Below are 11104 nucleotides of genomic sequence, written 5' to 3'. Positions count from 1 at the left end.
CGGATGAACCGATACACTCCGAGATCTCCGCGTAGTTACGCTGGCCGGCATCCTTATCTGTTCCGTCCGCGCGCGCGATTTCCTCTTCTTGTGTTTATCTCCTCTGGACCCCTGCTTGTTGACGCGAACCCTCGGTCGAACAAACAGCAGGACTCTTTTGATTAGCTAACTAGCTCTCCAGCCGAACTCGAGCGCACGCATGCTGCCTTGGCTGGGACATGCACCAGCTAGGTCCATCGTGTATGCACGTACGCAGTCAAGCTGCCTGCAACGAAAATTCTCAAGTGCTCCTGCATGAATATATGCAGACGTACACGCTGCTGCATGTGTCATATTCCCTGTTTTCTTTTTTTTAATATCCAGATCAATTATTGGACTTGTACAAAATATCATCAAACAAATGCCCCCTCGCCAAGCAGAGTTCGATGCGGAGCGAATCGGACTCATCTTGGTGAATTAACTAAAAAAAATGTGACCAATTGGGCGCAAAATTTCCGCTGCATCCTTGGTTTATCTATCCTCTTAGACCCCAGTGTGAATGCTAACGGGTATACCCTCCTCGGTTGTATCTCCATCTTGTGACGAAATACCATGTCACATCTCGGTTCATCTTCAGTGTGCAGCGAAACGCGGTGCCACACCTTGAATAAATTATCAACCTAGTCGCGATCACTTTGCAACCGTGATGCCACCTGACTAGATTGAAGGTCTTGGTTCGTCTTCAACTTGTGGCGAATAACCGTACCACACCTTGAAGGATTTATCAACCTAATCGCGATCACTTTGAAATCATGATGCCGCCCGACTAGATTGAAGGGTTTCACAGATTCACGCTGGCCGCACTGGCGCGATACAGTGTTCCCAAAAGTTGGCGAATGCTTGCCAACAAAGTGATGGTCATGCAACAGAGACTTGTTACCTGTTAACCATCAAGGGAGTCGTGTTGGACGACTTTGTGCCGGAAAGGCCGTCGGCACCATCTTCAAGTCAGTGATGGGTTGCCCCCATGCCGTCACGTTGGGTGATGTATAGTACCTGTACACCGTACCTACCGCCAAGGACGATGACTGAGGGGTAGGACATCTCCCAGCATCGCCAAAGTATGCCGGTGTAGAGACTTAAGCGCCGGAATGCCGTCGGCTGCAGTCGGTGAGATTCATACATGTAACGCCTCATGCATGAGTTCTTGACAAATAGTGCATGGATGTGTCAGGCAAAAACAAGTAGCCAAAAAGAAGAAGCAAAAAGAGCAGAACTCGAGAGGAAAAACGGAAAACGAATGTTTCATTTTGTTCTGAAATATTGGCTTTCCCTTTGAACACCAGCTATAGGTGTGACATCAGAGAATGCCGCGCAAGGACTTGGTCGTTGGGAGTCATCGCATTGACCATGACGATAGTAAACTTGAAATTTTGTTGATGTGAGGCTGTGTGAAGACACCATATTTCCATGGTGCCTCCAGAGGACCGCGGGGATTCATACCCTAGACTTCGCGGCACCGAGTAACCCCACAACTACCTCACGCCCCCATCGGTGCCTCGAGAACCCGGAGACATAGGTGGGGATGATTAGGAAGTGGCTTGTGGAAAACGGCTTGGCAATCTTCCAAGTCTTGTTGAGGGGTGATAGACAACCACCCTCCTCCTTCCGGTGGATCCCTTGAGCTTTGGACCATCGGACTTGCTCTGTATTTCTCCATTTGCGAGGAGAATTTGGACTTCTTTGCATTTACCCCCCTTAGGAGGGATACTTTGACTTGTTGATCTTCATGACACTTTTTTTTCTTTTTTTTACGGAACGGTTTGATTGAACTTTACTTTGCTTGCTTGGTTGTGGGATCCACCTCCAGAATTCAGAAGGCAGCCGTCCATCTATGTGGACTAGGCGACCCTCATAGACCTTCTGGCTAGTGGAAGCACGCCCTGAGGGCGTCAAGAGGCGAAATTGTGCCATCTCGCTCTTTTACCTATAGTTTACCACAGGGCATGCTGCCCCCAGGAACTCAAGACACCTCAAAAGACACGAGGTGCGTGGAGCCTCGATGCTTTGAAGTATCCCAAGTACTTTCCTCCACGGCCTCTGGAAGCACGCAGTCGGTACGTGCCGTGCATTGTGGGCGCAGTAGCCGCTCCAACTTGTGTATTTTTTTTTTTGCCTCCTTTAGACCAGTCTTGGGACAGCATAATCCTCAGTCACCAGCTTGATGCGACATCGGGAAAGCCTGTTTTTTTTGTTGGACTATAAAGTCCGTAGAAAAAGAAAAACAAATAAGATTGAACCCAAACCGTGCATTAGAATAGCACGTTGGATTCGAGTGGCGACCGGGGCTTCCTCTTTAAAAACTAGAGACAAAAGAAGACAAAATGAACCAAAATAATTCAAGCAATTTTTTTTTCAAGAACCTACCATTGAACCTAGCTGCCTGCAACGCAAATTCTCAAGTGCTCCTGCATGCATATATGTAGACATACACGCTGCTGCATGTGTCATATTCCCTGTTTTTTTTTTTAATATCCAGATCAAGTATTGGACTTGTACAAAATATCATCAAACACCACGGTACTACCTTGCAAAAAGAAAGTCCACGGGATTTCCTTCTATCTCTCACCCACGACTTGGCCTCTTCACCTCTCTACAAAACGGTAGAGCTCGCGAGCTCGTTCCCCCAAATCCCCCAATTCCTGGGCACCCAACGCGTCACTGTACGCTCCGATTGCTCAATCAATCTCGAGCAGCAAGAGATCCCACAAGCTAATTCGGTTCCGCCGCCGGCGTTCGATTCGTATACCATGGGGCTCGACAAGGAGGCGAGCTCCTCGTCCTCCCGGCTCGACGCGGGGGCGCCGCTGCTGCTGCCGCAGCACGGCGGGAGCGGCGGCGGCGGCGCGCACCTATCGTCGCAGCCCAAGACCTTCGCCAACGTCTTCATCGCGGTGGTCGGCTCCGGCGTGCTGGGGCTCCCCTACACCTTCTCCCGCACGGGGTGGGCGGCGGGGTCGATCCTCCTCTTCGCGGTCGCCGCGCTCACCTTCCACTGCATGATGCTGCTCGTGGCCTGCCGCCGCCGCCTGGCCGACGAGCACCCCAAGATCGCCTCCTTCGGGGACCTGGGCGCCGCCGTCTACGGCGCCGCGGGCCGCCACGTCGTCGACGCCATGCTCGTGCTCAGCCAGGCCAGCTTCTGCGTCGGCTACCTCATCTTCATCGCCAACACCCTCGCGCACCTCTACCCCATCGCCGTCGGGGATTCCTCGTCCTCTTCCTCCCCGCTCCTCACGGCCAAGGCGCTCTTCATCTGGGCCATGCTGCCGTTCCAGCTCGGGCTCAACTCCATCAAGACGCTCACGCTCCTCGCGCCGCTCAGCATCTTCGCGGACGTCGTGGATCTGGGCGCCATGGGCGTCGTCCTCGGCCAGGACGCGTCCACGTGGCTCGCCGAGAGGCCCCCCGTGTTCGCCTTCGGCGGCCTGGCCGAGATCCTATACGGCCTGGGGGTCGCCGTGTACGCCTTCGAGGGCATCGGCATGGTCCTGCCGCTGGAGGCGGAGGCCGCGGACAAGCGCAAGTTCGGCGGCACGCTCGCCATGTCCATGGCGTTCATCGCCGTCATGTACGGGCTGTTCGGCGCCATGGGCTACCTCGCGTTCGGCGCGTCCACGCGGGACATCATCACCACCAACCTCGGCGCCGGCTGGCTGTCGGTGGCCGTGCAGCTGGGCCTCTGCATCAACCTCTTCTTCACCATGCCGGTCATGATGAACCCCGTCTACGAGGTCGCCGAGCGCCTGCTCTACGGGAAGCGGTACGCCTGGTGGCTCCGCTGGCTACTCGTCGTCTTCGTCGGGCTCATGGCGATGCTCGTGCCAAACTTCGCCGACTTCCTTTCGCTCGTCGGGAGCAGCGTCTGCGTCCTGCTCGGGTTCGTGCTGCCGGCCGCGTTCCACCTCAAGGTGCTAGGCGCCGAGATCGGGTGGCCTGCGCTTATCGGCGACGCGGCTGTCATCGTCGTCGGCGTCGCGCTTTCCTTGTCCGGGACATGGACATCGCTGGCGCAAATGTTTGGTTCTTCCGACGCATAATCATCGATAAGCAGATGGATGCGTCGGGAATGTTCGACTGTACATTGGATTAAGCAGAGACACACGGCCAATTCAGCTACCATGTTGAGTTTGGCATGGGTTATGGTTCCATTTGGATACTTGCATTGCCATTGCTTGGAAACAAGGGGCAAATTGTATGGGCCATCATGGTATCCACCAGCAAATCTGTATTGTAGACATCGTAAGGTTTAAGCGACGACGAATCTGTGTATTGTACACGAGTATTTATGTTACCGTGGAGGACGTTCGTTCGTTTCAAAATATTGGTGTGCGCTACAGTCTGCCTCGCCCAATTCTGAAACGTGTGTCAATTCATTCCGTTCATTCAAAAGAGAGCGAAGAGCTCGTAGTAGATATAAAAACCATTGGCATGGTGCTTCAAGTAAGATGCCGAATCCACAATTTCGCTCCATTGATTGAAGAAGTAAAAAACAACGGCTCCAGTGCGTCCAGTCCAACCGTTCAATTAGTTCCCTGTTTTACATGGCGGCTACGTTTCTTCCGATTTCTCCTTCGGAAGCAAAACTGAATACGGAGTAGCAAGTACAAGTTCATGAGAGTGACATGTTAAAATATCGCAATGATACGAACGCGATGCCTCTACGCTCGTCTCTTCGAAGTGTTCTAAATGGTCCTGTAAACCACTGGATAAGCGAGCAGAAGTTCAGGTTGACGGCTGTGTCTATCAAGGGTCCCATGCCGATGTATGGCTGCTTTTTTCTGTGTGGAATAGGGGAGTTCTTTAGTTTGGATTTGGGATTTACTACTTCAGTTCGTTTGGATCCACTGACATAGTTGTTCACCGGAAGAGCACGTGACGACAATTACGCCTCTTCTCTTTTCTATCGGTTGAGTAGTTCGAACTTTTTATCTTATGTGCTACTCCGTATTAGTAATGTTTGCCTTCTAAGAGATGACGATTCAAGTGTTTTGGCTTTTGTGATATAGAAAACTGTAATGTAAGCTCATAGTTCGAGGAATATTTCTCCAATATGCTGAAGCGTACGACAACTCAAATATGTCTGAATCATTTGGTTAAAAGCGTTTGGTTTTTAGAATATAGAAAATTGTAACCATTATATTATGTTTCTAGGGATGAAACCGTTCCATTTCAATCCACCTTGCTCTGCAACAAAACGAGGCTCGAAAGACCTTTTTTTTGCTATTAAAAATATTGAATTAATCATTTGCAGAAAGATATATTTTTATGCCTATTTTAATTTTAATCAATCAGGTTTTTTGGGCTTTGGGCTGAAAAGTGAAGTCCGAACTCAACCAGGCCCCAGGTATACCTCTGTCCTCTGAGCTCTGACTGTTGCCACAACATGTGCCGCTTCCTGCCTCGGTCTGCAAGAAATGAAGAAGGGCCGATGTTGAGCCAATCTTTTTTTTTTGCGACGAAAAACAGTCAGCTTGTCAGCAAACCCGTTGGTTTCAAAAGACGAATCAGAACATATAGTACTACGGTTTAGCTGGCGCTCTGTTTCCGAGTATGCCTGCCTTCCACGTACCGATTCGACGTGGTTACGAACTTGCATGCGATTTATAACACGGCCGCATCGTACGTCGTTGCAAAGCAAGCCGAGTAATCGAAGAGCCAAGTTCAAGTTAATTTCGACTTGGATCGATACTTTGATCGACCATGGCCCCAGCCCAGCTCGTCCACGTCGCCTTCATGGACGACGCCTCCCACTTCGTGGCGTCCACGGCCGCCGGGTCCCACGTCTTCTCCTGCAACTCGCTGAAGCGCATGCTCCACAAGCCCGAGTTCACGGGCGCCGAGGTGGCCTCCGCCGGGCTGCTCGGGCCGTCGATGCCGAATTCCCTGGCCGTCGTGACGCGCCGGCGGCCCAGCAACAAGAGCGGCGGCGTCGAAGAAGAAGGCCGGCCCGTCGTCCACGACTACGCGATCCACCACTGGGTCTGGGGGCAGACGAACGGCGGGAAGCCCCTGGTGCTGAACCCCTCGGGCGCCGTGCGCGGGGTCCGCCTGCTCGGGGACCACATGCTCGTGGCCGGCGAGGAGAAGGCGGCGCTGTACGACGTCCACGGGCACCGGGAGAAGGAGGTGAGCACGGGCCCGAACCCGCTGGGCCTGTGCGCCATGGCGCTGGGCGCGGGCCGGACCCGGACGCTCGTGTACGCGCTGCCGATGCCGGTGCCCAAGGGCGCGGTGCAGGTCTGCCGCCGCGGCAGGCCCGGCAGCGTCGTCGAGGTGCGCGCCCACGGCGCGGCCGTGTCGTGCCTCGCGCTCTCCCCCGACGCGCGGCTGCTCGCCACCGCCAGCTCCAGGGGCACCCTCGTGCGCATCTTCAGCACCGCCGACCGCGCCAAGCTCCAAGAGGTATGTTATACGTGCACCGGCCGGCACAGCTTGTGATACTAGGTTAACGCGTTTCTTCTCTGCCAAGGTGAAAATATTCATGTTGGTTGTCCTGATTCACTTGTTGCAGCTGAGGAGAGGCAGTGACAGAGCCGACATCCACTGCATAGCCTTCTCCTCGGACTCCAAATGTCTGGCCGTGTCCAGCGACAAGGCCACGGTGCACGTCTTCCCCGTCACCGTCAACGGCATCGCAAGCTCGATGCCGGAGGACGATGGTGTACTCCTCCCGCCGGTGCCGTCAGTGCCTTCCCCTGCCCCGGCAAAAGCCAACGAGGGCTCGTCACGCCTGTCATTCTTGAAAGGTGACATACATGCTCCTCCTGGCAGAACTTATATACATGTGCATCTACTAACTGGAACTGATGAGTCAATGTTGTTCCTTGCATTTTTTTCTCTTCTCGTCAACGAACCTAATTGAAATGTCATCTGCTTGCATTTGCGCAGGCTACTTGCCGAGCTACTTCGGTCCCAAGCGCTCGCTGGCTCAGTTCCGGCTCCCCGAAGGCACCAAGTACTTGGTGGCGTTCCCGCCGCAACACCAGCATCCGTGCAACGTTCTTATCGTCGGCATGGATGGAAGGTGCGCCCAAAAGCTAATTCCGCTCTTGTCTATTTTCTTCCTTTTTACTGTAGATTGCAAGAAACGTGTTAGGGGCGCGCAACCACGGTCTCACATTTTCTTTAGAATTAATGTTGACCCTCGCTGATTTTTGACGTTTGTGCGCAGCTTTTCCCGATGCGTTTTCGACCCTGTGGAAGGTGGCGCCACGCAGCAGGGGTAGTACAAGAGATTTATGAAAAACTTGGAATGAGATCGAAGTGTTTGGTCGCCGAGTAAAATGAAATGGTTCTATTCTTACAAGGACGGAATAGAGTGGAATGGTTTTATTTTTGCATACCTTAAGAACAAAACATCGAATCAGGTTCCATTTGAAACCAATTCATTTCCATATTTTTTAGCAATGGGATGGTTTAGTCATATTGGAGGAATATTTTTTTTTGAGCAACCAAACAGTTCCATTCAACTTTCATGTATTCTAAAAACCAAACACAAGAATCATTTTCAAATCTAAAACCGTACCATTACATTCCATCACATTCTAGCAACCATTACAGGACCAGTTGGAACCACATCTACCAGCGTTAATTTTAATGTATTTTTGTGACCTCTGATTTCTTCACGTTAATCCTAGGCAGCGTAGACGGAACTCACTTGCAACCTTTGCTCCTATGCGATTTTTCAATAAGAAGACCGTGTTGCTTAATCTAGCTGTTGCGAGCGACTTGCTCTAACAAAATCAACGTAACATTTCTTCAGTGTATGCGCATATGCCTTGCAAGTCTCAAACTAACATACGGCTGTATGCATCAATGGATGTAGAGACGGAGGGTTGCTTCCTTTTCGGAATAAAGAGTGTCAAACTAACCCAACAAGGTCAATCTATGTGTTCTTTATGTCTCTTGTTCTTATCATCATGCCATTTTACAAACATAAAATTACTTTTGAGAAATGTCATTATAACTTCGCAATATCATGTATACATCATTATGAAAAATTGCAAACAAAAATACACTCTGTCTGCCTTGCTTTTCCTTTGTCGCTCCAGTAGTCATGTTTATTTTCCCACGCTCCTCTCATTTTCTTTCCTTGCCTTTCCTGTGACCCTGTGAACTCCCTCTTCCTCCTCCCTCCTCCTCCGTCTTTCTCCTCCATCATCCAAATATACTAGCATGGAGTCGGGGCACCATCATCTGGACCTGGCCGATTTCCCTCTAAATCCCAAAGGTCGTTAGTATTATTTGTTTCGTCACCTACTAGTCTTGAGTGTGGTCAGCGCCTCGCTAGTCAGTGTCAAGGTGGACCCACCATTTGAAGGATCAACTGTATCGACTAGGGGTGAATAGGAGATTTTTTAAATTCATAGGCCTAAATAAGTATACTATACTAGGCAATCAACATAACAAAGCTCTACACATGCAATCCTATTCCACTACTCCCTCCGTCCGGAAATAAGTGACGTGCATGGATTTATATAAAAATCTATACAAATCCAAGTCATTTATTTTGAGACGGAGTGAGTATATGCAATTATATTTAAAAAGCCAATACGAATTCCTGAGGTAAGACACTGTATTAATGTATTAATCCAAACCATTAGAATTATTTAAGTCACAATAGGTTTTTGCAGGCCCCCTGATCCAAGACCCCTACGAAAATTGACTAGTGAATTGTCGTAAGTGTATTAACGAGCCAGCCCAAACGAATATTATTTTGTTTTCAACTACCCATCGAGCTCAGTTGCTCCAGATTTGCTGATTTGCCGTATCGCATGTTCTGCTTGTTAGACTGACTTCCAGCCGTGTGGGCCCAACGTCCCATCGGGCCTATATCTGACACGTCGTGATCGGGGGCGCCCAATCCAATATGATTGGCAGGCCCTATCACGCTGCGCTATATAAAGAGGTGAGGGGCCGGGGCACGCTCTACGAGGTGAACTGCGTAGCCAAACTCCCCACCGACAATTCCTTCCGATCTAGGGTTGCGCAGAGGCGACGGGAAGCTCCGTCCACGCCGTCGCCCCGCTGTCTCTCCCTCACCATCGACATGGCCGGTCAGTCAAGTTCGTCGTCGTCCCAAGGCGAAGGTACACATCCCTTCTCTCTCTCTCTCTCTCTCTCTAGCCCCATACCCGCATGCCATGTTTATTCACAGAACAGCAATCACCGATGGCTTTACACCTAGATGATCTTACGGTCTTAACATTGATATCAGAGCCTTCTAGAGATGTAGATCCATCGGGAAAGAGAAAGAAAAAGAGAAAAGAAAATCAAAACAAAAAAGAAAAACCCTAGCTCCAACAGAAACTCACCGACGATGGGTCGGCCGGGGATGGCGCCGCCGTGCGCCGTCGTTTGGGCCCCATCGCCGGGAAAGAGGTGTCGCCGGTGAGCCACTTGGCGGCGGCGCGCGCATCATTGGGTGCACGCGCTCGCCGCAAGGGGGCCACGGGCGGCGCCCCCATGAACAGTTAACCGTCAGGTGCAGTCGGTGCTTGCCGGAAAGAAAGAAGGAGGAGGTGGGGGGAGAAAAGATGCCGCCGGCGCGGGTCGCCGCTCGCCGACGGGCGGCTTCGGCCGCAGCCCTTCCTCCTCTACCGCCGCCATGACAGAAACAGTGGAGAGAAACAGGGGCGACACAAAAGAAAGGGAGGCGGGAGGAGAGGCCGGCGGCGCGGCTCGCCGTTGTTCGGGTTTTCTGTCATGATTCGCCACCGAAGGCGGGCTGCCTCCGGCCGAAGGCTCCGCCGCCGCCAGAAAGAAAGAGCCAAGGGGAGAAAAGATTAGGGTTTGAGCTAGGGTTTTCGGCCGGGGTTTTTTGACTCGGGAGAAACACGCGCTCGGCCGTCCGATCTGACGGACGGCTGAGATTGCTCCTGGTAGGGAGGCTGGGTGCGCGCCGGCCAGCGCGAGCTGGGCCTAGGGCCGAGTACTCGTGAGCTGCTAGGCCGTGGGCCGCGTGCGCACGTGAAAGAGGCGGCAGGCTGTGGGCTGGGCTGCGCCGGCCGAAAATGGCCTCGGGCCAGAGGAGAGTTGGCGGTCGGCCGCGTGGGCCGACGCGAACGGGCCGTTTTGGGCAATTTTTTTACAGATGCATTTATTTTGCCGTATATGCTCAGTTTTTGTATATTTTGGTATAATTTTTGTCCTATTCAAACTGAACCAACGAGATGTTTGTTTTAGGAAATAGAAAAGTGCAAATTAATGCTTCTGAAAAGTACAAAGTTATAATTTTTGTTCATAGTTTCCGCTGCAAATAGTTTAAAAGTATTGTTTAAATCAAAAGAACACGATTACAAGTGTTTTATGTTAATTGTGATCCTGTTATTTTTTCTTGACCAACATTCTTAATAGCATGATCATGATTAATGGTTAAAGTGTGCATTTAATTCTATTTTCTGCCCAACGGTGATATAGATTAAATTGCACAAACAGTTGTATGTATCAATTTTGACCAACGTTGGATTAATGCATGCAATTATTGTTATCTTCTCACGTCATTGTGGTTTCAGAAGGGTACTACTTGATGGATGCCTCAAGAACGTATCAACCCTCAGGGGTGACAACTACACTGAGTGGAGAAAGAAAGCGGACCTGGCCTTTGTTCGTGCCGAGGTGGACTGGGTGGTTGACACTCCACAGCCACCAAAGCCTACAGAACCAGTCAGGGATGCAAAAGATGATGATAATGCTTGGGAGAAAAAGAAGAGGAAGTATGCTCCATTGGAGATGTCATACACCCTCGAGAACAAAAAGTGGCTCACTGCTAATAAAAAGTGCATGGCTTTCATAAAGAACACAATTGAGCACGCTATTGTGGGCTCAATTGCAGAGTGTGCTTTCGTAGGGGAGTATCTTGAAAAGATAAAGAGCCAGTTTACTGGTTCTTCAAAGACATATGCTACCCAGCTGCTGAAGCAGCTGGTGACAGAAAAGTACACAGGAAGGGGACATGGCATAAGAGAGCATATTCTTAGGATGAGCAACATGGCTTCTAAGTTGAAACCCATGTATGCTGATCTAGAGATTAAGCCTGCAATGCTTGTTCATCTCGTTATGA

General features: G+C 51.0%; 2 protein-coding genes across 2 annotated transcripts; both read left to right on the top strand.

Moving 5' to 3' along the window:
* The first annotated feature begins 2578 nt into the window (after positions 1–2578).
* On the top strand, positions 2579–4378 carry LOC100825994 (amino acid transporter AVT3B). Its single transcript, XM_003580289.4, has one exon. The coding sequence runs from the start codon at positions 2790–2792 to the stop codon at positions 4077–4079; it is 1290 nt and encodes a 429-aa protein (XP_003580337.1). The 5' UTR covers positions 2579–2789; the 3' UTR covers positions 4080–4378.
* Positions 4379–5742: 1364 nt separating this feature from the next.
* LOC112269391 (autophagy-related protein 18a-like) lies at positions 5743–7404 on the top strand. Its single transcript, XM_024456071.1, has 5 exons — positions 5743–6168; positions 6280–6444; positions 6554–6788; positions 6931–7066; positions 7214–7404. The coding sequence occupies exons 1-5, from the start codon at positions 5743–5745 to the stop codon at positions 7266–7268; spliced, it is 1017 nt and encodes a 338-aa protein (XP_024311839.1). The 3' UTR covers positions 7269–7404.
* Positions 7405–11104: the final 3700 nt, after the last annotated feature.

The sequence above is a fragment of the Brachypodium distachyon genome, chromosome 5, assembly GCF_000005505.3.
Source record: "Brachypodium distachyon strain Bd21 chromosome 5, Brachypodium_distachyon_v3.0, whole genome shotgun sequence".
NCBI lineage: Eukaryota > Viridiplantae > Streptophyta > Magnoliopsida > Poales > Poaceae > Brachypodium > Brachypodium distachyon.
This window is presented reverse-complemented; position numbering and strand designations above follow the sequence as displayed.

Bases quoted from the DNA above. Each gene is read 5' to 3' on its own strand.
- LOC100825994 (XM_003580289.4), top strand. From the start codon at position 2,790: ATGGGGCTCGACAAGGAGGCGAGCTCCTCGTCCTCCCGGCTCGACGCG.
- LOC112269391 (XM_024456071.1), top strand. From the start codon at position 5,743: ATGGCCCCAGCCCAGCTCGTCCACGTCGCCTTCATGGACGACGCCTCC. The intron at 6,169-6,279 runs GTGAGCACGGGC...GGCGCGGTGCAG, and splicing joins ACGGGCACCGGGAGAAGGAG to GTCTGCCGCCGCGGCAGGCC. The intron at 7,067-7,213 runs GTGCGCCCAAAA...GTTTGTGCGCAG, and splicing joins ATCGTCGGCATGGATGGAAG to CTTTTCCCGATGCGTTTTCG.